The 25,060-nt window shown below is 54.0% G+C and overlaps 1 protein-coding gene and 1 long non-coding RNA gene across 6 annotated transcripts; one reads left to right on the forward strand and one right to left on the reverse strand.

Annotated features, from left to right (window-relative positions):
* Nucleotides 1–270: 270 nt before the first annotated feature.
* Nucleotides 271–22,288, reverse strand: FBXL19 (F-box and leucine rich repeat protein 19). 5 transcript variants are annotated; one of them, XM_059692230.1, is made up of 11 exons: nt 22,170–22,288; nt 19,517–19,717; nt 17,751–17,894; nt 17,547–17,633; nt 17,242–17,460; nt 16,719–16,751; nt 15,044–15,555; nt 7,445–7,608; nt 7,193–7,354; nt 1,878–2,096; nt 271–1,769 (listed from the first exon to the last, which is right to left on the reverse strand). In XM_059692230.1, exons 1-11 carry the CDS (start codon nt 22,209–22,211, stop codon nt 1,591–1,593), a joined length of 1,962 nt encoding a protein of 653 aa, XP_059548213.1. In that variant the 5' UTR covers nt 22,212–22,288; the 3' UTR covers nt 271–1,590. The 5 variants fall into 5 exon arrangements, with proteins under 5 accessions (XP_059548213.1, XP_059548211.1, XP_059548212.1 ...); XM_059692228.1 differs by having other exon boundaries at nt 16,590–16,751; XM_059692229.1 differs by lacking the exon at nt 22,170–22,288 and adding an exon at nt 20,896–21,795 and having other exon boundaries at nt 16,590–16,751.
* Nucleotides 22,179–24,337, forward strand: LOC132232724 (uncharacterized). The gene is made up of 2 exons (XR_009452470.1): nt 22,179–22,312; nt 23,122–24,337. It is a non-coding gene; the product is annotated as an uncharacterized LOC132232724 (long non-coding RNA).
* The last annotated feature ends 723 nt before the right edge of the window (nt 24,338–25,060 follow it).

Raw genomic sequence — 25,060 nt, forward strand, 5'->3', positions numbered from 1 at the left:
ACAGCCCTGCCTCCGAGAGCCCCCAAGGGTAAGCACTCAGGTCCTCCCTGCCCTACCCCCTCTCCCGACGCCGCAGACACAGGAACTCACACCCCAGCTGGAAGATTTTGAGTTTTATAGCAAACCATATAGTACAGACCCGGGGCCCAGCCCCGGCTGGGTCCCCCACGTGCCCCCCGCCGGGCTGCCTCTTTCCCCTCCCCCAAGCGGCCCCAACCTCAAGCCTGCGCGACCCCCAGGACCCCCTCCCGTCGACCTCTGATCCGCCCAGTCCCTCCCCCCACCCGCGCACCTCCCTGTTACCTGAGGTATGTGGATAAATTCCCCCCTCCCCTACATGGTACAACCCAGCTACCCCGAGGCCTGGGCTGAGGGGCGGGCCCTGGCTCCCCTAACCCCGCCCCCACACTGGAGGAAGGGGCAGGGGTGGGCCAAGACTGTTACTAAGTTCCCACGGCAACCAAGAGGGGCCATTACCAGCCTTAGCCCTGGCTTTGGGACGTGTCCATTGGCTGCTATTTCCATGGCAACCAGGAGTGGCAGTTCCCTGGGCAAATGGGATACAAGTTTCCATGACGATGAGTGGGAAGAGCCAAACTGAAGGAGTCTCATCTTCCCCATCGCTGGGATGGCACCCCACTCCACTGCAGGTCAGGAGGGGTGAACTGCTCAATACAGTAAAGCAAGAAAGAGCCTGGTGGTGGCGCAGCGCCCACCGGTCCAGTCTCAGTCCAAGCGGTCCGGCCCTCACACTCCAGCTCCCCCGAGTCCGAGATTCCCCAGGTTCAAGTAACACTTCAGTACAGATGAATGTTCAAGTATTGAACGGGGAGGCAGGTAGGGGGCTGGGGTACCCCTCACCACTCCCCTGGGCCACGCTGAACAGCAGATAGGCCAGCTGGCCCCCACTCCTCGCAATAGCTGCCATTGTCAGTGACTTTCAAGGAGTCAGGGTTGGGGGAAGGAACTGAAACTGGGGAGTAAGAGGAGGAGTAACCCCCTGAGGGAGTGCTACTGCCCCCACACCTGCTCTCGCCCCTCACCCCTTCCTTAGCCCTGGCTTTCCCTGGTTCCCCGAGTATCCCCACCTCTGACACCTGGACTCCCAATTGCTCCTCTGGTTTCCCTTTTGCCCCTCCACCCCCCAACTCCAAGTATCTGGTCTGTTCCCTGCACCCTTGGTGGTCTGCTTTCTGCCCCCCTCCCCCAGCCCATCCTCCACCTCCCCCAGCCCCTGGCTCCCAGTATCCTGTATGCAGATGTGTTTCCCCCATTCTCCCTCCCTCAAACTTGCACCTGACCCCCCGCCCACCATCCCTTTGGCTCAGCAACCCCAGTACCTCTGACCCACTCCCCCCAGGGGATGGACAATGAAGCAGGTGGAAGGGGGAGGGGAGGGGAAAGAGACCCCCAGAAATATCAGTGCAGGGGGCAGAGTGGGGAGGCTGGCTCAAGTCCCTGGGCAGGAATCCCAAGTCGGAAAACTCAGGAATCCCAAGTCATGAGGTGGGTAACCTGGCTCCTGGCAGGAGTGAAATGAAGGCCAGAGGTCCAGGTTCCTGAAGAGTTGGGGGCAGGGGGGGCGCCCAACTAGCTGTCCTTGAGAAGCAACTTCTCCTCTGGGCAGCGGAAGGGGCCAGGGGGCCCGGCAGCTGCCAGCCGGGCACAAGCTTCAGGTGAGAGCTGGCGGCAGGAGCGCAGGTCTAGGCGGCGTAGGCGAGGGCAGCGGCGGAACAGCGGAAGGCAATGGTCAGTGAGGCGGTGGCAACCTGGGGATAGGGTAATGGTAGCCAACACCAGGAGAGTGAGTAGGGTGGGGGCACTGGTCCTGGGAATCAACAGGCTAGCGGGATGGACAGACAGGGGACCATGCTTACCAGCAAGATTGAGGTGTACCAGGGTCTCTCGAAGTGGGGAGGTGGGGGCCGTGAGGAGATGAACACTGGGGTCCCCGACATGGGCGCAGTGGCTGAGGTCCAGGGCGCTCAGCTGGGGCGCGTGGCGCAGCAGGAGCCGCAGGGAGGCATCCGTCAGCTCTAGGCCTGCCAAGCGCAGCTCTGCTACCCCCTGCAGCCGCCCACGGCTCTCCGTTTGCCCTGGGCAGGCAGATCAAAGGTCAGCACACCCCTCTGCTTCCATTCCTGCACCTAGGCCCCCAGACCAGCTATGTTTACATACCCATATTCCTCACCACCCCCTAAATCTGCTGCCACTATGTGAGCCTCGCCTGGTGCTCTCTGCGTGGCTTACTCTTGTCCTCATCTCATCTGTTCATTGCTCACACTGCCTCCTCAGTGAGGCCTGCCATGATTACTCCACTTGAAACTAATATTCCACAATATTATTTTTCCCTGCTTTCCCACCATCTGGCATATATTTTTTCCCCTCTCCTTCCACTAGTGTCGGTTCCATGAAGGCAAGAATTTTTGTTTGTCTTGTTCTTGCTTTAACCCCAACAACTGGGACATAGGTGCTCAATATATAGTCACTCATCTAACAAACGACATCCCTACCAGGACTGCCACTGTAGGCTGCTCTCCCACGTTCCTCTCCTTCCATGATTAGTAAAGTCACCAACTGGATCCCTTTCTCTCCATTCCCCCGTCACCACTCTGAGTCAACACCACTCTTGCCTCACCTCCTGCCCCAGCCTCCTCACTCACTCTAGTCTCGGCTCTTCTTTCCGAAATCCAAAGAGAGCCATTCTAAAATACAGGTGGGCCAACATCCCTTCTGTGCTAAAAAATCTGAGAGCACCTCAAAAAAGTTCAATCTCCTTGGTGGAACACTGCAGCTCCTACAAGGTCTTATCTCTTTCTCAGTTCTTCATCCTCTCCTTCACCCCCAAACACTTGGACCCAATTCCACAGTGACCCTGCCCTGAGACTCTCCTGTGGCCACCTGTGCTCAGTCCTCTGCTGGCCAGTGTCACTGGCTTTCAGGTCTGAACTCAGCCTTTTCCTTTATCTCCGGGGTACATGAGCTTACACTGCTCAACTCTGCACCCAAAGCGCATGGTCTGCTTCCCTTTTATTAAATTTACCATATTCCTGGCATTACAGTTTCTGTTTTTAAAAAAACTAAACGCCTATGGTACACCAGCAGCCACTAATTGAGCACTCACTGTGCGCCAGACACAGGCCAAATGGCTGCCTGCCTGCCCCTAGGCCAGTGGCTCTCAAACATGTCCCTTGGAAGCCTAGTTAAAATGGATTGCTGGCCCTGCCCCCAGAGTTTGGGCGCTCTAAGCTGGGGCCTCAGAGTTTATTTTTCTAGCAAGTGATGTTGAAGCTGCTGGTTTGGAGACCATGCTTTAAGGAGCACAGCCTTGGGAGATAAGCTCTCTGATAATCATTCCTGTTTACTGATGAGAAAATGGAGGCTCAAACCATTAAGCAATCTGTCCAAAGTCACATGACTATGAAGTAACAAAGCTAGGACAGCAGGCCTGGTGGCTCCAAGTCCAAACACCTACCACCATGGTATATACCTCCCGGGCACCAGCCTAGCCCTTAGATAAACTAGATCAGATGCCACAAACTCATGAACCTAGCCTACGCGAGTGTTTTATGGAATCTGCATATGCTAAAAATTTTCTAAGTGACTAAGCCTACCAAAAGGACATTTAAAAAAATACATATTTTTTTCTTGTTGATTTGAGAGGAAGTGAGTGGGAGAGATAGAAACATCAATGAGAATCACTGATCGGCTGCATCTCGCCCCCCCCCCCCCGCCCCCCCCGCCCCGGGCATGTGTCAACTGGGAATCAAACCATGACCTCCTGGTTTACAGGTCAATGCTCAACCACTAAGCTACATGGGCCGGGCCTACAGGACATTTATAATTATTTTTAAATGTTTTTTTTTGTTTTTTTATTGATTTCAGAGAGGGAGAGGAAGAGAAACATCAATGATGAGAATCATTGATTGGCTGCCTCCTGCACACCCCCTACTAGAGATCGAGCCCACAACCCGGGCACGTGCCCTTATCAGAATTGAACCCAGGACCCTTCAGTCCACAGGCCAATGCTCTATCCACTGAGCCAAACCAGCCAGGGCAAAGGACATTTTTATAAAGAAACTAGGGGCCCGGTGCACAAATTTGTGCACAGGTGGGGTCCAGCTGGCCCCCCCATGGGGTCCCAATCGGGCCAGGCTGGCAGGGAGGGGGGATATGGAGGGTGGGGAAGAGGACACGGGAGGTTGGCAGGCCTGCCCCGCCCCTGATGGGGGTAAGGGGGCAATCGGGGGCAGGGCTGGCCGGGGCCGAGGAAGGTTGGCTGGTTGGCTGGCTGGCCACCCTGTCCCTGATGGGGTGGGTGCAGGGCTGGGGGTGGGTGGGGCCGGTGAGGGGGGAGGGCCTTCCCCCCTCCCCCCACACTGGACTGTTGGCTGGCTGCAGTGCCAGTATTTCTGGTCGCTTGGCTTTAATATTATATAAATTTAGATATTGCCGTAACCGGTTTGGCTCAGTGGATAGAGCGTCAGCCTGCGGACTGAAAGGTCCCAGGTTCGATTCCGGTCAAGGGCATGTACCTTGGTTGCGGGCACATCCCCAGTGGGGGGTGTGCAGGAGGCAGCTGATCGATGTTTCTCTCTCATCGATGTTTCTAACTCTCTATTCCTTTCCCTTCCTCTCTGTGAAAAATCAATAAAATCTATTAAAAAAAAGAGATAGATATTGAGCTTTTCCTTGAAAATTGTAAGATCTGACATCACTGGGATACCCTTTCACCTGACAATTGGCTGGGAGTGGGTTGCTAGAGGCTACTGCCTAATGTCCTGCACCAATCTCATCACTTGCTGCCTCTGTGAGTACCTGACTTGGCAAGCTCTGAATTCTAGCCACTCCTTTTTTTCATTTGAGGAGCTGAGAGCTTAGAGAGGGAATACATTACAGATGCCATCAACCTTGGGCCGCAGGTTAAGCCATTAGAGGAAAGCAGAGGAAAGGGACCCTGGCTTGGACAGGGAAAAGGAAGCATCAGGGAGGGTTTCGCTGAGGTGGCAGCATTTAAGCTGGGCCTTCAAGGACTAACCCTGTGGAGAGGTGGGAGAAGAGTACGCCAGGCAGAAAATAGCAGGGGCAAAAGCAAGAAGTAGAACTTTAAGTTTTGCTCCAGGAATGCTGTACAAACCAGGCAGCCAAGATCAGAAAAGTAGGTGTAGAGTTCCAACATGCACAATAGGCCTCGAGGGCCCAGAAGGCTCATCTTTGCAAACTCCTGATAAAGGCGCTTAAACTGAAATGAATTCAGGCAGAAGGAGATGGGGTCAGTCTGCCAGCCAACCAGCACTTCATCGCCCCATGGAATGCACTGCTCCCAATGCCCACCCTTACATGAGCCCACATCTTCCCGGCTCAGTCCAGTTCCAGTCAGAGTGGGCAATGGGTGAATGCTCTGGTCTGGCTTTGCCTGTGTGACTTGCAGCACTCAACCCCTCTGGACCTCTGGTACCTCATCCAGAAAATGCAAAGAATCCTAGTTGCTTCTCTACCTCTTTTCCAAGGCTGCTGTGAAGGGGTGCAGTGGAGGAGGGTAGGAAGAAGGGAGCCATGAAAGAGCTGTGAAAGCTAGCCCTTGCCCTCACAGAGCTTAAGAACCTAGTGAGAGGAAAGATTTTAATCAAATCACTTCTATACTGGGAAGGAACTCTCTCAAAGTTGAAGAGGGACCTGAGTTCAATGGGGAAGAGAATCATGGAGGGCTTCTAGGAAGAAGTGGCATTTACCTTGCAGCCTGAAAGGTGATTAGGTGTTAATCAGATGAAGGAAGATAAGAGCATTCTAGGCAAAGAAGAGTAGGCAATGCCCTGGGGCTGGAGGGAACTTGGCCAGGAGGTTGAGGTGGCTAAAATGCAGGAACCTCATGGGTGAGCAGGAACCAGACTATGGCAGGCCTTAGTGAATACAGTAAAACACTGATCTTTATCCAAAGAACACCAGGAAGCAGCAAAAGGAGTTTACAGCACAGGAGTGAAATGGATACATTTGTCTTTCTGGATGGTTCCCCTGACTTCGGAGTGAAGAACAGACTGGTGCAGACCAGAGAGGATGCTACTGTAAGCATCCTATTTCTTGGCTAGACAAGGAGGCCCCAGGCCTCAGGACCCCACACCTCGTATGACCCCCAAGGTGACCAGACCACTGCTCACCTGACCAGCCTCAGCTCCCAGCATCCCCCTCAGTCAATATAGGCCTCCTGCCCCACAAAACTACTTATTCTGCCTCAAACTTCCTGGAAAAACCCTGTCCCTTTCAGGACTCAGTTTAGCTCCTTTAAGGGGGGCTTCTTGCATTGCTCCTTCACCCCCACCACAGCCCTTAGCCTACCACATCATGCTATATAACCTTCTATTTCTGAGCCTCCCTCTCTCTGCATGACTGGGATTCCACCACGGTGAGGAATGAGGCTGATTCAGGCTGAGGTCTCCAGGGTCCTATACAGGCCCAGGCCCAGGCCCAGGCCCAGGCCCAAAATGTGTTCAACAATAAACCTGACTTTACTTGGCAGGGTACCTGGGCCTGACCCCAGTGAAGAGGTGGCTGGTCTGACTGGGGAGATGATACTACCACTCCACGCAAACTTCCAAGTCAATCGGCTCCCTCTTTCTGCTCTTTTCCCTTAGGAAAATCGTATCTTTTGACTGTAGGGCAAGGGAGTCTAGGGACTAAATCTATTGCTCAGCCATATTTTTACTGGATCCACACGTGAATTTTAAAAGAATCTGAATTAATTTCCATCATTTAAAAACCAGGATATGCTACAGAAAATACATATTCCTGGCTCCTCCTGACAAGCAGGACTGGCCACAGAGGTGACATCCTTCCACAGCAGTAGCCACGGCTCCCTTTGGAGAAGGCTGTCCGGTGGAGCCCACCGGACCCAGGGGCTTCACTCCGACCCCCTGGCTTTTCCCAGAATCCAGTGTCGTCCTCCTGTCCTCCATGGTGCTTCATCCCATAGTTATCTCCCCCTGGAGGCCCGGGACTACATCCTCTTCATCCTGTTCCCTCCAGCCTATCACAGGGCCCAGCACACAGTAGGTGAGTGAATGAACAATGGCCAAGCAGGGCCTCCCTTTTCAAACTCAAGTATTCTATCCTTTCTTCACACCCTTTCACACCTGCATGGGCCTCAGAACCCCACCTTGCCCAACCCGTTCTACAAACGAGCCAACGGAGGCTGCACCTGGTTTGGTGTCTGGCGGGGGCAGCAGCAGCTCTCGGAGCTGGGAGTCTTTAACGTCCTCAATCCAGCGCAGGTCCAGGAGCCGCAGGGCTGGCAGTGGGGCTGAGCCCAGGGCAGAGACAGAGAGCCAGGAGCAGCCAGACAGCACCAGTTCCTGCAGGCCTGGGGGAAGTTAGGAAGCTGGTGCTGGGAGGGCTCTGAGCCAGGCTCACCCCACAAGTCATTCTGTCCAACCTCACCACCTTGCCATACCTTGCAGTCGGTTCAGAAGCCACATGAGTTGCTTCTTGGAGACACCTGTCCAGCTGAGGTCCAGGGCTCGGGGCTGGCGACGAACCACACCACTGAGCATGGGGGGAGTGAGTGACTTCCGCCGGCTCAGGTCCATTCGAGGCCACAGACGCTTGTCATAGCACCTGGCAGCCACAAGAGGGTAGACAGCCCTCAGCTCTCAGGGAGCCCGCAGCCCTCCCCGCTCAGTGGCACACCCGTTTTCTCCCCATCCACACAGAGGGTGGGAGGAGGGGGCTGCTGGAGGCTCCGGGACCCAGGCCAAGAGGCCTGAGTTTGGGTCTCAAACCCATTACTAAACTAGATGCAAGTTTCGTTAAAAACTATTTTAGTTAAGAAGTTTTCGAACAGTCTTCCTCCTGGGAAACTCCAATTCTCCTTGCGCCTCAGGGGCCTAGTTTAGAAAATGAAGATAATGGTCCTTACTGGCCTGCCCCTCAGGGCTGCTGTAAGAGCAAATGAGGTCATTCTGGTTTTCTTACCTTACAGCTTTAAGACACAAACATCCTAGATACTGTAGTTGCTGTAACACCAACGGGAGCTTCAGCACTCCCAGCCCCCACCTGGGACTGCTCACCAAGTTATGTTGTTGGCTTGTGGTCACTTCTCCTCTACCAATTTCTGCTCTTTTTTTTTTTTTTTTTTTACCACCACTAACCCTGGAGTTCTTCAATTAGATGCCACTATAGTTCATGATAAAGTATATTTTTGAAGATTTATTCTGGATCATTCCTATCCTTTAATACAATATAATGTGCTGACTTTATGAATACATTTAAAAGGATAAACAGTCTTCTCAATGCCAATTTCTGCTCTTGATCCACATCTGCCCACCCTGATGGCCAGCTGCCTCAGGCTTGACTTACAGCCCTGGTTGCTTGTTAGTTGACTATTGAGTCCCATGCACTACAATGTAGGCTCCACAGGGCACGTCTGGCCTCTTCCCTTTGGTTTCCCCAGTACCCAGCTCTGTGCCACGGGCAAGGCAGGTTATCTGTTGCGCATTTGTTGTAACGAATGGGGCCAAGCTTCCATGAGCACTGCTCACACACACTGCAGTTACAGCTCTTCATGTATTCACCCGGTCAATGTTTATGGAAGACCTGGCAGGTCCCAGGTATTGAAGCTACAAAGATGAATGAGGTCTGAACAAAGGTAAAGCAGGTTTCCTGATCCCAGCATTTCTGACAGCCTTGACATGCCCTTTGGGAAAGGGCTTTCCAAACTTATTTCATCAGGGAACCCTTCCCCAGCAAAGGTTATCTATTAATACTTTGCGGTGCACTAAGAGTTCCTTGAGACTCCCTCTGAAAAGTCTTTTTTTCTTATATTTTTATTGATTTCAGAGAGGAAGGGAGAGAGAGATAGAAACATCAATGAAGAGAATTATTAATCGGTTGCCTCCTGCACGCCCCCTAATGGGGATCAAGCCTGTAATCCAGGCATGTGCCCTTGACCAGGATCGAACCTGGGACCCTTTAGTCTGCAGGCCAGTGCTCTATCCACTGAGCCAACTGGCTGGGGCTGAAAACTCTTCTTAATGCAGTTCTTGAGGGCATGTCAGGAATTTCCTACTGGGTTAGATGAGCTGTGTCAGAAGCAGCAGGGGTGGAGAGGGCTCAGGAAGATGTATCTCTCCCTGTCCCCCAATTCTGAAGGACTTTTTCTCCAACCCCAGTCATTTGCTATTCACTTATCTGCAGAACATGAATTTATCTTTAAATTGATCCCCTCTATGCACTTGAAACCAACACTGTTTCACATAAATGTGTTAACCATAGAAATAAATATAATAAACACAGACCAGGGCTATTAAATTCTAGCCAGTTGTCGATGTAGCTTTGGGTTACCACCTAAAGACTTTTTGTTAAACAGGGAGACGAGTATAAGAAAGGTATTAAAGATGCAACAGCACACAATGGAGAGACCTCCTTTTCAAAATTAATAAAAGAATTAAGCCTTTTTGTGCTACTTAAAACTGCCAGGCATACCTCAGAGCCCCTGGGTGACATGTTAGGGAAGTCTGGAGGCCAGACCTTAAGGCTTCAATCCCAACAACTCCACCTCCCTGCCCCATCACCTCCTACCACTCCTCCCTCTTCTGGCATTCCAGCCTCTCCCGCTCCTGGTTCCATCCACTCAACCACTACCATTTGCAAATCTCTCCAATTCTAAAAAGGAAAAGAACAAAACAAAAACCCCACCCTCAACACAACTTCTGTCCTTAGGTCCTGCCCTTTCTCTCTACTCAGCAAAATCTCATTCCATCCCAAACCTCTCTCTCCCCACTCTGACCCAATCCAGAGTCACAGCTCAACTGCGACCCTCACCTTGAAGCTCCTCCTGGATCTTCCATGGCTAGAAAGGAACCCCTTCCCCCTGGAGGTACACAGTTGTTCTGTATCGTACTCCACAAGAGCCAGGCCCAACCACAGCCTACAGACACACAAGGCTGTCTGGTGCCAACACATTTTGGCACATACGTTGTGCTGGAAATGCCAACCAACCCAGATCCTTAAAGGCTCAGCGCCAGTGCCTCCTCTTCCAGGAAGTCTCCCCTAACATTTCTTGTCCTGGAGCGAATGGATCCCTTTGCTCTTGCATGACCAGGAAACTGGATTTGAACCTCAGAGCAGCAGCCAACAGTCACTGAGGGCCCTACTGATAGTGTCCAGCCTCCACTGGGCACAAAGCAGTCAGGAAGTGGGGGAGACACAGCCAGTCCACAGAAACTGAAGCAACAAAGAACATGATAAGAGTCAATGAGGAGGCTGAGACAGGGAGCTGCCCAGGGAGACAATGCCTGATGAGATTTGAAGGACAGCAGTCACTACTCCAGTGAGGAGTGAGTGGGTAGGAAGCCAGTGTACATTCCAGACGGGGAAGAACCAGTACCCAGGTCCAGGATACAGAGAGAACACAGAGAGCTCCGAGAAGTCAGGCAGCATGAACAAAGGACAATTCATCATCTCCTAATAATAAGAATGATGATGATGATGATGACGACTATAGCACTAATAACTACTATTTATCAAGGGTTTACTATGTGCCAGGTACTGTTGTATGTATTAAACATTTAACCTCACAATAGCCCTAGCAGGTAAATACTATTATCTCCTTTTTAGAGTAAAGAGAAATGAGGCTCAGAGAGGTTAAGAAACTTGTTCAAGGTATCACAGCTACTGTATCACAGCTACTAAATGGTAGCAGAGCCAGGGTCTGGATCGGGATCCTGAACTCTGGTGAGTAGGGAAGAGGCAGAGGTTGAGGCTACAGAGGAGGCCTAGGGTAGGGGTGACATGTCAAGAGGGACTAGAATGGCCCTGGCCACCAACGGGTCGAGGGTTTGGGCCCCGGTTAGGGTGCATGTGGGAGGCAGCCAATCAATGTTCTCTCTCTCTCTCCTCTTCCTCTATCTTTAAAATCAATTTAAAAAATATCTTTGGGTGAGGATATAAATAAGTAAATAAATAAATAGAATAAAAAACCCTTTTTTTTTTAAAAAAGAAGGACTAGAATGCCAAGCTGAAGTGCTGTGGCCACAGAGCTCAGAGGTGAAGGGCATGGGTACTAAATCCTAGCTCTGCCACCTCTGTGCTCTGTGTGACCTTAGACAAGTCACTTGCCCTCTCTGGGCCATTCTCCAAACTATAAAAGGAATTAAATGCAACACTTAATTCAAAGGTTTGCTGCAAAGACAAAGAGAGAGTACAGGGGAAGTGTTTACTGCAGCCACTGGGGCACTGTTCGTGTCCAATCGGACTGTGGGAGCTCGTTGTGAGGGCAGCAGGGAGCCATGGATGGGTGCTTTCTAAGCGGGGGAATGACACTAAGGCAAAAAGCAGGAAGAACCCCTCAGGGATAAAGCACGCCATCACCTGGGGGGGTCAGGGCTTCATGTCAAGTTCTCTAAACCATTCACTTTACCCTTAACTCCAGCTACCCCCCGAGACATCCCCTACTAAGCCCACCTCAAAAATCCTAAAATGCAGTCCTAAACCTCCCTCTTGCAGAGGCCCTTTTGGGACAGAGATGGAGCAGCCCCAACGGCCACCTGTAAGGCGCTCAACAGCCTCCTGGTCGCCAGTCAAAGCCAGTTCTTCCCTCTCAGCTCGCGGTTCCCTGATGCTTCCATTGTCCTCCAATCTGTCATCTCTAAGCCTCTACTTCCAACCCCAGCTGGCCTTGACCCTGTGTTCCAGTCCCTTCCTTGCCACTCTCTCTGCCCATGTTCTCCAAAGTCCCACCCCTCTTCCCTGCAACTCAACAACTTCAACACTTCTGGCTGCCTTCTCTCCCCTCCTTTTTTAAAAATTGATTTGAGAGATCCATTTATTGTTGCACTTATTTATGCATTCATTGGCTGCTTCCTGTATGTGCCCTGGTCAGGGCTCGAACCCCAAACCTTGGCGTATCAGGACAACTCTAACCAACCGAGCCACCCTGCCAGGGCTTACCCTCAGTCTTGACAGGTCACTTCACCTCCCAGTTCCAAGAAAAGATAGAAGTCACTAGAGAGGAAAGCCTGCAACTTCCTGCTCCCCACCTACAAATTTCTCTCCCCACCTCTTTCTACACTCCATCCTGATTTTCTCACTGTCTTTCATCCATTCAACAAATATTTCCTTAGTACCGACTGTATGCCAGGTACCATTTTAGAAACGAGGCACAGCACCAAGCCATCAAGTCCTGTCCTAGAAGCTGATGTCCTTGACCCTGTGTGACCTGGCTTCGGGCTCCCCATCCCCACGTAGCACAGCCAAGGGCACCAAGGCCTCCTTGTAGCAAAACGCAACCGCCACTCTGGTCCTTGATCTCCGTTTGCCAACATGCAACACTGTTCAGCACTCACTCCTTCCTCCATCTCCCTCCCTTAGAGCGCAGCTCCACCCTTGATTCCCTCCAAGTCTCTGGCTGCTCTTTCTCTAACTCACAAATACTGACATTCTGTCTTCTGCCTTCTTCCTGGAAGCTGATATCTATAGATTAAAACTCCCAAACTTGGATCTTTCTCTTGGTAAATCACTTCACCTTCTAGTTCTAAGAGAAGACAGAAGCCACCAGACAGGACACCCTGCAACTGCCTGCTCTCCTGCTGTTTGTTCACTGCTGTGTCTCTGGTTTCTAAACTTGGACCTTTCTCCTGAGCCTCAGACTTGTACATCCAGCTGTTTCCCTGCTAGCTCCGACTGGCCCACAAACCTTCCAGACCACACGTGTCAAATCTGTGTGCTTCCCTTTCCCCTACAACTTGCTTCTCCTCCTTTGGTATTCCCCAACGTGACGACTGGCACTGCTGTCCAGCCAGGCTAGTGGCCCAGGAACTCACTTGAGTCACCCTGCGGCCCCATAGCCACTTAGTCACCAAATCCAAGCTCTTCTGTTTTTGTTTTTTAAATATATCTTTATTGATTTCAGAGAGGAAGGGAGAGGGGAGAGAGATAGAAATATCAATGATGAGAGAGAATCACTGATTGGCTACCTCCTGCCCGTCCCCTACTGGGGATCGAACCTGCAATACCCTTGGCCGGAATCGAACCTGGGACCCTTCAGTTCGCAGGCCCACGCTCTATCCACTGAGCCAAACCAGCCAGGGCTCTTCTGCTTCTTAAAAAAGTTCTCAACCTGAGTCACTTCTCTCCATTCCCTGCCCCTGCTTCTGCCCACAGGCCTTACAGAGCCTTCTGAGTGTTCCCATTGTGCCCCACGGGTCCCTGCTCTGCCCTACCCTCTGCCTCTTATGGAAAACCACCATTTCACTGAGTATTTAGTACCCTCCAGGAACGATGCTAAGTACTTTGCAAGAACCATCTCATTTAATCCCTACAAAGTATTAATTTGAACTCCAGATAGTGGATGAGAACACTGAGGCCTTGATCGGTAGAACTGTCCAACCACGGCCATACATCCAGGAAGTGCCGGAGTCACAGCTGATGAAACACATAAGGACCAAACTCCAGGGCCTAAGCTGGAAACCACTGTGAGTCCAGCCTCTCTCTACCTCTGCTCACACGTTATCTCCTTGAGGCTGAAATCAAGTCCCCTTCAGTTCTGAACCCCATGTACCAAGCACAGAGCTGGCCCTGATGAAGAGGCCTCAGCCAGCACTTCCTCAACTATCACATGAGGCCGGGGTGGTCATCCCCAGCAACCGCTCTCACTATTTGCTTCTATGCTGCAGGCTGACGTGGAGCTATGTCTGAGGATGTGAAAGTCTGTGCTCTCAGTAATTACTTGTAGCTGAGTGAATAGTAATGATGATGGTTAAGGCATCAAGTAGTTTCTTTTTCCCAGGTACTGCCCTCAGCTACAAAACACCATGAGGTATACAGACAATGCAGTATAGAATCTTACTAATCAATGTCAACACAACAAGTTAAATTAAAAACACCACGCCAACAACTCTGACTTAAACGTTCTGGTCCTGGGTTAACAGGTGAAGAAGAGGAGGCCAGAAGCAGCTAAGAAACTGGCCCAACGGCAGACGCTCCTGAGAGGAAGTCAGGCTGAACCACAGGCACTGACCTCCAGGCGCCAGCAGGCATGAACTGGCACCCAGAGTCCACAGGAAAAGCATCAGAGTTCGAGCTCAGCCACTACCTTGCACTGTGACTTCAGGAGTCCCTCCTACCCTCCCAGGGCTGCTATCATGAGGAAAATCAGCCAACATTTGCAAAGTGGCCAACAGGGTGTCTAATCCACAGTACGTGCTTGAGAAAGAGCCTGGTTTTCTCATGTAATAAAATATTTCTTGAGCATCTATACTGCCCTTTGTCTCGTGCTGGGAACATGAAGATAAAACAGACACAGTATCTGCACCACCCCAGCAACTGATTAGAACATGAAAATGAACAAATGAATGAAGGCTCATCCCCTCCATGAGCTGTGAGGGGAACAGAGTGTTCCGAGAGTTTGACTGGGGGAGGAAGGCCAGGGGTTTGGAAGCTGAGGGAGATTCTGAGTAAACAAGGTTCAGGAAGCAGTGGGGAGATGGGGGCGGACAGGCAGAGGGAGCTGGTGGTGGCTCTGGGGCATGAAGGCGTTACTCGGGGTCAGGAGGGCCAAGCATGGCTGCCCGTGAGAGGGCAGCGGCCGGCGCAGCCAGGAGTGTTCTCATGTGTAAATGGAGCAGGTACGATTGTCCTCGGAAGAGGAAGTGTGAAAAGCAAATGAGATGATGCATATACAGCAGTCAGCACTGTGCTTGGCACATACTAAACACTCAGAAATGATATTGTTAAGAGGAAAGATTCGGGAACCCAGCAGAGAGGGGCTGGGTTCAAATTCCTGGTTCTCTTGCTTCCTGTCCACATGATCTTGACCTCAGCTTCATCTGTAAAGGGAGTAATAGTACCTACCTCACAAAGTCGCTATGAGGATTAAATGAGCTCAAAATAGAAAGCAGCCCATGCACAGTAAATGCAGAAGTATCGTGCTGTCGTGTGCAGACACTACAGAAGTAGCAGTGACCAGGGAGGAAGGATAGGGAACAGGTGACGAGCCACCCAGAAAGTGAGGAGGGTGTCAGCAATGGAACCTAGGCCTGTGCAGGCCACTCACCAGCGGCTCCAAGTCCGGCAGACTCGCATGCAAATGCACAGCTCTCGGGGCCCCAGGTGCTGGAAGACACGAAGCCAGGCAGCACGGGGCAGAGGGTGGTCGGATCCAGCAGCCAAAGGCAGTGTGTCGGGCTCAGGACTTCGAGGTGGGGGCCGTACCACATGACGCTCCAGCTGTGGGGGCCGGGGTGGTGGGGCAGGGCCCAAAGGCCAACTGAGGAGGGGCCCCCCACTGCCAGGGCGAACGGCCCGTCGCCCCCCGCGGTTCTCCTTCTCGCCTGAGCTGCCCCTGGCTGGCCGTCGCCCGTTCCGGGCCTCGCCAGGGGCCTCATCCTCACTCAGGGATGTGCCCGATGAGTCGGAGTCTGAGTCTGAGTCCGAGGAGGACGAGGAGGTGTCAGGCACCCGCTCTAGCAGCTGGCACATCCGCTTGAAACGCTCTAACTTCTCCCTCTGTGGCGACGGGGACGGCACCGCTGGGCCCTCGGCAGAGGCCAAAGGTGGCTTTGGTTTCTGCAGGAAGATAGGAGACGGCTCTAGGGTCCGACACACACCCTCCCACCCCCTGCCCTCGAGGAGCCACCAGGGGATGAACAGTCCAAGGGATAGTCCTGATCCAGCCCTGGCTCTGAGCGATGGGAGGCATTAGCCAAGCCAGGCCTGAACCTCACATTCCTTATGTCACATGAAGGCACTGGCTCAAAGAATTAAACACCTTATGGGTTCCAGTCGCTCATGAATTTCCACAAGCAGCATGCTATGAAAACAGTCCAGATTTGAGTATTGGCTTGGCCATCAACTTGGGAAGCCCCTATCTCACCATCTACAACATGGGGCGCTGGACTAGACAATTCCAAGTGTCCATTCAGGGATGTGAGAATTACAAAGATCTCCTGGCCCCAGGCAGAGCATCCCCCTAGCTGACCCGGCACATCCTCACAGTGCTTGAATGGAGTGGCAACCTGGGTCACTCATTTTAGACATGAGGCAAACAGGCTCAGAGAGATTAAGCGCCAAAGTGACAAATGGCAGGGGCAGGATTTGAATGCAATCAGGCAGGTTTAGTGTGTCCATGCAAAGTGACATCTGATTCCGAGCTTTGCTGTATGACCTTAGACCAGTCTTTTAACCTCTCTGGACCTCATTTTCCTCGAATCTAGGTAAGTTTTATAATTTACAAAGTCCATTTACTTTCAGTAGACTTAAATAGTGCGATAGGCAGATAAGGAAGGTAGATTTCCCAAATGAGAAAACTGAGGCTCAGAGCAGCTGACAAATTGCCAAGACCACACAAGAAGTCAGCAGGCAGAGATTTGGACTCAGTTCTTTCCCCTTTAAGGTTTAGAAAGGGTTCTTGGAAAGTCAGGGGCTCCTGAGGCCCCGGCCCCAACCCACTCTCCCCCTCCACTCTTCCAGGGTCCAGATGCCCATAGTGGCCCAGTGGGGCAGGGGTAGGACAAGGTGAGCAGGAAAGCACAGATCTGTCTCCAGGGTGGAGGGTGGGGCAAGGAAAGACGGGAGAGGGAGGGAGGAGGTCCCCGGCACACCTCCCAGTGTTCGGGAGGGAGCCCAGGGTGGCAAGACGAGAAAGCTTGGCTTGGATTCAGAACCCTGGGGGGCAGAAGGCCTGGGCCGCCTGGGTCCGATCCTCGGAGGAGGCAGGCGTCTCCACCCACCTTCTTCAGGTGCCTCTCACGGCCTCCTTTCACCTACCAGGGAAAGAGGGAGACATAGGGAAAGGAAGAGACCTTTAGCCCCTCATTGTCCACAAACCTAAGATCCATGGCCTCCTCTTGGACTACAATTCCCAGAAGCCCCCACCTCAAGGAGAACTCTGAGCATGCTCACCTTCTAACCAATGTCTTGGCTCAGTGAGTATGCTCTCATCTCTTCTTTCTTCCCCCTCAGGCCCTTTCTAGCCCCTCCTTCTTCCTCTGTAGCAGCTTTGAGTATGCTCTTTCCCTAATCCCGAAAGTACCCAGGGCTCCCAAAGCTTCACTGCCCAGTGCCAGCTGCCCCTCTCACCTGTACCTCTTCTCTACACTGAGTGTGCCCCATCCTCCCCCAGCACCTCCTGAATTACATCTCCCAACAATCCCTGAGGGAACCCACAGAGGGCCCACCCTCCCCAAAAAGGAACAGGACTACCACTCCCAGATTCCCTGGGGCTGAATGTAATGAGCATGCTCCCTGGCTCACCTTTTTCTTTGGGGTTGGGGGCTCATTCCCTGACTCCCTCTCCTTTCTTTTGGGGGGCCCAGGCACGTCCTCTGCGGGGGGCCCAGCAGGCAGGGGGCCCTTGCGCCTGGGTGGAGGTGGTGGAAGTGGCGGCTCCTCCGTCAGCTTCCATCCACTCCCCAGGCTGGCACCCTCCTCTCCGTTGTCAGTCCTTCGGCGGCCTGGTCCCTCACCTGAATCCTGAGGAGATGAATGCTGGGGGTGAGATTCTGCACAGCGCCCCAGCCCACTGGGAGCCCAGCACCCAAGCCCAGTCCTGCCCCTACCTTGCTGGTCCGGCCTTCCTGGGTACAGCGAGGGCACTCCCAGCAGTTAGGAATTTCCGCATTGATGACACCCTCAGCCTTCCCCATCTGTGGGCAGAGGCAGGGAATGGATAGGGTATCAGTGAAGTCAGAGGCAGTGTTCCCAGCCTCCTTGCTCCCTGACAATTTGCCCATCCCAGGCTCCAGGTTCCCCGGGGCCATCACCTTCAGGCAGCCAGGGTGGACGATCTCGTTGCAGATTGTACACTCCATGAGGCTCAAACCAAATTTTTCTTCCTCTCCCTCCACTGTGTCCTCCTTCCCAGCCTCCCCACACAAGAGGCACACGGCTGTGTGTGGGAGCACGGGCTGTTGGGAGAGAGGGGGCATCAGGGACCCGAAAGCAAGCAACAGGGGAAAGACCCTTCTTTCTGGGAACCTTGCCGGCTGCTGGAGGAGGTTTAGAACCTAAGGCCAAGCTGGAGCAGATCTTGAATTATTTCTTCTTTTTTGGCAGTATGACCTTGAGCAACTGATTTAATCTCATTCCTGTTTCTCCATTTGTAAAATGGGGCTAGGAATTTTTCCTGTGCAGAACTCTTTAAGAATGAGATAATGCAAGATGGGCATTTGTTACATAGTTTGTTCTCACTGTTGTGAACGTTCAGCTAGATCCAGGGCCTGTATGACCCTGGAACTGTTGCTGGCTCTGTGAGGAAGGGAGACCAGAAGCAAACATGACACGAATACTCAGAGAGGGCTGGAGGGGAGGCGACAGCAGCCCGGGCTGATTCTGAGTGTGCGCAGTGGGCAGCCGAAGCGTTGCTCTGGAGCTCACCATGAACCGGGTTTGGGCAAGACTCCTAGGAACACTACAGGCTGGTCTTAAGGAAAAGGGAGCAGCCTTCAGATAACATGACTTTGGGGAGGACAGTGGTAATACTGAGTCCTATCAGGGAAAAAGGTGGTGAAATAGGCTCAGGGAAGAAGCAGGTAGGGGGAAGAAGGAACAGGAAAGTGGGCAAGGGCTGGGGGACAAAGAGAAGAGAGGGGCTGTGGGTGAAGAGACCAAGCAGTAAGAGTCGCTGGAGGGGAAAAAGGAAGTGATGGTGTGGGGAGGGGGCACAGGATGCTACTGGAGGCTCATGGCTGCAGGGGAAGGGCCGCTCCCCGCAGCCCTGGGAAGCTCAAAGGATGCGGCCGGCTGAGAAGAAACCCATGTTCCTCAGAAACCTACTGTGCGCTGGGCCTTGGAGCAGGCGCTTGGTGTCTGTGCTGCTGTTTATAACGCAGCAAAAGAAACATTTTGCAGAGACAGTACCTTCGAGATTCAGTGATTTGCTCAAGGTCACACAAAGGGTAAGCTCAGCCTCAAACCCAAGGCCACTCTGGCAGGAGAGGAAGAGGCCAAAGAAGGCTAAGTAAGACCTATTCACCGGGGCTCAAGAGGTATTCACAGATACCTCCAGGTCAGTGGTTCTCAACCTTCCTCATGCCGCGGCCCTTTCATACAGTTCCTCATGTTGAGGTGACCCCCAACTTCATTGTTACAAATTGAACATAATCAAAGCACAGTGATTAATCACAAAAACAATATGTAATTATACATGTGTTTTCCGATGGTCTTAGGGACCCCTGTGAGAGGGGTGTTTGACCCCCAAAGGGGTGGCAACCCACCGGTTGAGAACCGCTGCTCTAAGGAGTGGGATGCGAGGGGCCAGGCTTTCTATGGGTCTGTGCCTCTGAAAGTCGGGGAACGAATGACGGTAGACACCAGGTTAGATTCCTCTGTGCCCTGACATGCCCTCAGCTTGGAGCTGGGGGGGGGGGGGGATGGGCCCAATGGACATCTGAACAAACCAGTGAACAAATGAGTGAACTAACCAACCCTACAGTAAACCCTAGGAAGGAGCTACCAGCCACCCCAGAAAGGCACAGGCCGGCTGGGGACGGGCGCCCGGAGCCCCAAGGGGGTGGGGGGCAGAACTCACGGCAGTGCACTGCCGGAGCAGGCACGACTGCTTCATACGCCCGGGCCCCCCGAACTTCTTCATGTCTCGGCAGAAGTGGCAGTCCCCGCACTCAGTTCGCACACAGGCCCGGCAGCGGCGGCAGCGGGTTCGGCGTCGGCGCGCTCCGGCCCCCGGCCCCCGGCTGCTCGACGACATTGGGGGCGTCAGCAACGCCGAGGGCTGTGGGTGAATGGCGACAGGGTCAGGTGGGCCCACTGGAGCCCTGAAACTCCCGACAGCTCCCTCCATTTCTAGGCAGAACTCACCCTCCTACCCAAGGAGCCAGGGAACATGGAGGTCACGCCTCCCGCAGGGCGTAGGGACCCCTCTCTGCAGCCTAGCTCTCCCCAGCAGCCACCTGGCTCCTCTGGAGCCCAGCCTGGCTCCTCCAATGCTTCCTCAGGCCGCCCTGCCGCGCCCGAGGAGGATGAAGGGAAGCGGCCTCTCCACTGACATCCCCACTCCCAAGCTCCGCGGGAAGCAGGGCTCCTGTCTGCGGCGTCCCATTAGGGGGCCCCAGCTGCTCCCGCCGCCCGCAGGCGCTGTACCCACGCTCTCCCAACCTAAATCCTCCCGATTTTCCGCCAAGACACCCAGGCTCCTAGGTGGGGGCGCCAGACCTTTCTCTCCCCCCCCCCCCCCCCCGCATACACAGTGCCGCCCAATTTCTCCTCCCCCAACCAGACCCAGTGGGATCCTTGCCCCCCCCCCCCCATCCCTGAAGATCCACTCTGCTGCCCAACTTCCAGGGCTGAGACCCTCTTTCCCCCAAGACCTCCACTCCTTAGCTCCCCCGAGCCCTCTGCTCGGAGACGCCTCCTTTCGTATTTATTTCTCAGGTCAACCCGGGCAACTCCTAGATCCCCTGGGACCCTAGGACCCAGCCTGACACCTCTACACACAGGGTGGGCTCCTCCGTGTGTCCCCAACCCGCTTCCCAGGCTGCTTCCCCCTAATGGTCTGGAGTCCCTTGGGCTGTCCTTCCCATGGAAACCGAATCCTCCCAGATAGATCCCCGCAGGCCCGGAGGGTCTCTTCACCGCCCGTCTTACCCCGGCTTCCCCTTCCAGGGACTTGCAGACCCATCTATGGGGGTGGGGAAGGGGCCCTCCAGCGCTCGGGGGAGGGGCCTAGAGGGCGGCAACTGCAGGCGGGGATGGGGGTCTGCGAGGGGAAGCAGGATCTAGGAAGGAAGGCCAGCTCCCCAGGGTTGAGAGGGAACAGGATGAAGGACGGGAGATGAGGAGTTGGGAGCAGAGAGGGTGAGGCTGGGGGCGGGGGAGGCAGAGAGGCCGGGCTGAGGATGAATGGGAGTGGGAGCTGCCCAGGTTTGGGGGTGAGGAGCCGCACGAACCCACCTCACACGTGTCCCGGGAGCCATCTCTCCCTTCTCGGCAGCTCCCGGCGGGTCGGCGGCCATCGGCGGCGGGGGGGCCGGGCGGCGCGGGGCGCGGAACGCTCAGAACGCCGGGGTCCACGGCCCCCCGAGGGCGCTCGGCCCCTCCCTCCGGCGGAGGCCGGGACGGCGGCGAGTGGAGATGGGGGGCGCCGGGGGCGAGGCCCTCCCACGGGCTGCGGCGCGGCCCTTCCAGGGGGAGGTCCTGCTCTGGGGGGCTCAGTCCCTCAGCCCCCCCAGGCCAACGGGGGCTCCTCGGGCGCAGGGTGCTCAGCTTCTGCCCGGGCCCCCCTCAGTCCGGGGTCCGAGTCTCAGCTCCCCTCCCCCTTCTCTCCCCAGCGCCCCCGACCCTTTAACTGGCCCCTTCCCGGCCCCCACTGCCCAGGGGTCTAGGGCCCGGCCTGGGCCCCCCCACCGTTTCCGGGGTTCAAGCCCCGCCCACCACCGGTTCCCGGGGAGGGGGGGGTCCCTGTAACCTGCCCCCCTCCCCTGGGTCCTCCCCTAGACTGCGGCCCCTGCGCTACCACTGTCGGGCGAGCCGAGGGGGGTGAAGGAAGCGGCTCCGGCCCCGCCCCCCCAGCCTGCGCACGCCCCCGCCCTTTCCCCCTCCCCCAGCGCGCGACCCTCCAGAGAGAGGGATTTAAATAAAATTTGAATAAATCCCCTTCCTCAAGCAGAAGGTTGGAAGGAAAGGATGGAAGGAGGTAGGGAAAGGGGGAGGGGACAATCGGGGTGCCTCAGCCCCCTTGGTCCCCCGGCCCCGCGCAGCTTCGGCCCGGGGCCCTGGCCGCCTCTCTCATCCCTCCAGAGCTCCTTCCTCCTTCCTCCTCTCTTCCCCCTCCCGTCCCTCCTCCTTCCCTCCTCCTCCTCCTCCTTACTCCCTCCTTCTCCCAGAGGAACCCCGCCCCCTGCCTCCTCCTTCCCTCACCGCTCCACTTGCCAGGACGAGCATGCGCAGGGGACGACGGGAGTCGTAGTCCTGCAGACCTGGTGCTACCGTGGGAACAATGGGGCGCTGGGGCTAAAGGGACTACAAATAAGATGGCGGAGGGCGTGCCAAACTGAGCGCTGAGGCTGCCGGGAGTTATAGTCCGGTTGCCCCGAGGCTCCCCGTTGCAGAGCATGCAGATGGAGGGGGAACGATGACTACAAACAAGATGGCCTTCTTCCCCGACCCGACCTCCTTCCCAGGCACTCACACGCCCTCCTGTCCACAACCCTCCGCGTGTGTGGTACCTGACGGGAGTCGCAGTCCGTCTGCTGCCTTCCCGCTGCCATTTCTACTTCTCAGGAACAATGGAAAGGTGAAAAGGAACGAGGACTACAAACAAGATGGCTGCAGAGGGGCGTACAACCTGACTAGTAGCCGATCTCATGAGGTGCGATGGGAACAGTAGTTTTTCTAGGTTGCTAGTGTTCCTTAAGAATGACGACACTGGGGGGTTAAGGAGACTACCATAAAGATGGCAGGTTACCTAGCCTCTTCCCGTCGCCTCACTCTACCACCTTGAGCACCTCGCCCGCCTGTAATATCGGAATCCCCCTCCCGGTGGCGCAGAGCCTGGTGGGAGTTGCAGTCTTCCCGTCTCTTCTATTATCTCCGGTCGAGACAATGGAAATAAAAAGGGGCGGGGACTGTCTGCAGAAATGGCGGCCGAAGGGAAGGGGAGACGACGACCTGGGATTTGTAGTCCACGCCCTAAGGCTACTCCCTGCGAAAACCGGGGAAAGGACTACAGGAAAGATGGCGGCTCAGCGCGCTCCCTTTGTGGCAAGGCCTGCTGGGGGATGTAGTCCTTTGGCTTCTACAGAGAAAGGACGGGGGCTGCAGGAAAGTGCATTAGCGCACGCCAGCCGAACTGCGAACGAACGCGAACCTGGGGTTGTCCTCTCCCTGTACCCACTTCTCGGTGCTCTGCCGGGAAATGGAGTCCCAAGCCTCCCCTCGTTAGTGGAGGGGGCGGGTTTATGTCACTAGTGGGATCAGTGCCGGCGAGGGAGGAAGAAGGATGGGCAATCCAAGAACATGTCATGTCCGCCTCCCAGTGTGGCGAGCACTTAGTATTTCTGGGGCGGCTCTTAAAGGAAAGCACATTAGTATTGTCGCGACAAGGGGGGTGGTTCAGGCCGAAAGCACCGTCATGCTGCTTGTACACCTCATATCCGATGCTTGTTTCCCCATCCACAGGGAATCGGTATCTTTCAAGTCGTGAGGGCTCCAGGGAGAAGGCTCTGAGGCCATGCAAAACCCCCGCCCCGCCTTCGGAAGTCACCAACTCTCGGTTCTCACATCTGAAAAATGGGGATAATGCTACCCACCTCCAAGCAGAGTTAGGAGAATAAAGACAATGGTCACGAGAGTTCCCAGCTCAGGGCCCGCCATGGGGCACGTGGTGGTGGTCCCTGTTTCAAGCTCCGTCTCAGCCCAGTGGTTCTGGGCTCCCGGGAGTCCATCACGCTGGAAGTGCGCTCCTGGCGGGCAGGCTATCTATCCCCAGTTGAACCTCCTCTCCCCGCACCCCGCTCGGTCTGGTCCTCCAGCGTCCACTACCGAGCACTGCTCCTAGGGGGCGCCCATTCTCCACTTGACCGAGGTGCTACTTCAATCTGAGGTTGTCGGCGCTGCCTACTGCCCAGCCTCCTCTCCTCTCCTGCCAGCTTTGGAGGGATCCTCCTAACCTCAGCTGCCAAAGCAAACGGAACTGCTTTCCACCTCCCTGCCTTCTTGCCTGCCTTTTCTACCTGGGAAAGGGTCCTGCGAAAGACTCGATGGGTCTGGCGCTGGCCAGTAAGGTGTGAAACACTAAGTCTGCAGGGGCTGACCTGAGAGGCTCCTCCTAGCTCACGTTTATCAGTCGGGAAATCATGCTGTCGAACGATTGTCCCTGTGTCTTCATTGTTTTAGCTTCGGCTTGCACGATTACTTCAGAAAAGCTTGGGAACGGTTCCCTCTGCCTGTTAGGCCCTTCCCCTCCTCCCGTTCCACTTCTCCACCCAACTAATTACTCACCCTCAGGTCTCTGTTTAAAGCCACTGTCCCAACGAAGCTTCCTGTAATTCCCATTTGAGATTCTCTTACTGACTCTTCTGCTGGATTATAAGTTTCATGAGTTAAGTGCTTCCAGCATTTCATTTGATCCTCATAAGAACGCTGTGAGGTAGAATTCCATTTTGTAGATGAGAAAACTTGGGCTGAGAATGGATGATTGTAGTCAGGATTCAAACCCAAGACTCCAGAGTCCGTCTTCATAACTACTGGAACATCCGCAAACTGATCAAATCCAACCCATGTGCATGTTTGGTTTGGCACAACAACAACAAATTCTCATGCAAAAATGGATTTTTAATTTTAAATCCTGAAGTCTAGCAACTGGGTGGGTAGGGGGAAATGGCAGAGTTAGAGTGCATATAAAAATATAAGAAATGCCCTGGCTGGTTTGGCTCAGAGGATAGAGCGTTGGCCTGCGGACTGGAGGATCCCGGGTTGGATTCCAGTCAAGGCACATGCTGGCTTGATCTCCAGTGGGGGGCGTGCAGGAGGCAGCGATCGATGGTTCTCTCTCATCATTGATGTCTCTATCTCCCTCTCCCTCTCTGAAATCAATAAAAGTATATTTTTAAAAAAGATGTAAGAAAACTTTTACTTTTCACTTTATAACCTACTCTACAGTTTGAGATCTTTACCATAAGCAGATATTATTTATATGCTGAAAACATGAGCTGAAAATACTATAATCTAGCCATGTTGACATTAAAATATAAAGATGATAGGGAAGTAGGGGGCTGGGTGAAAAAGGTGAAGGGATTAAGAAGTACAAATTGGTTGTTACAGAATAGCCATGGGGATGTAAGGTACAGTATAGGGAATGTAGTCAATAATCCAATAACTATGTATGGTGTCATGGGTATGAGATTTATTGGGATGATCATAGTAAATGATATAATATCTACTCACTGGGGTATACACCTGAAACTAATATAATATTGTATGGCAGCTGTAATTGGAAAATAAAAAATGATTTTAAAAAAAGGCCAGCTCAGCCAGCATGGTTCAGTGGTTGAGTGTCAAACTATGAACCAGGGGGTCACCGTTCTATTCCTGGACAGGCATATGCCTGGGTTGAGGG

This window comes from Myotis daubentonii, chromosome 4 (genome assembly GCF_963259705.1).
Source record: "Myotis daubentonii chromosome 4, mMyoDau2.1, whole genome shotgun sequence".
Lineage (NCBI taxonomy): Eukaryota > Metazoa > Chordata > Mammalia > Chiroptera > Vespertilionidae > Myotis > Myotis daubentonii.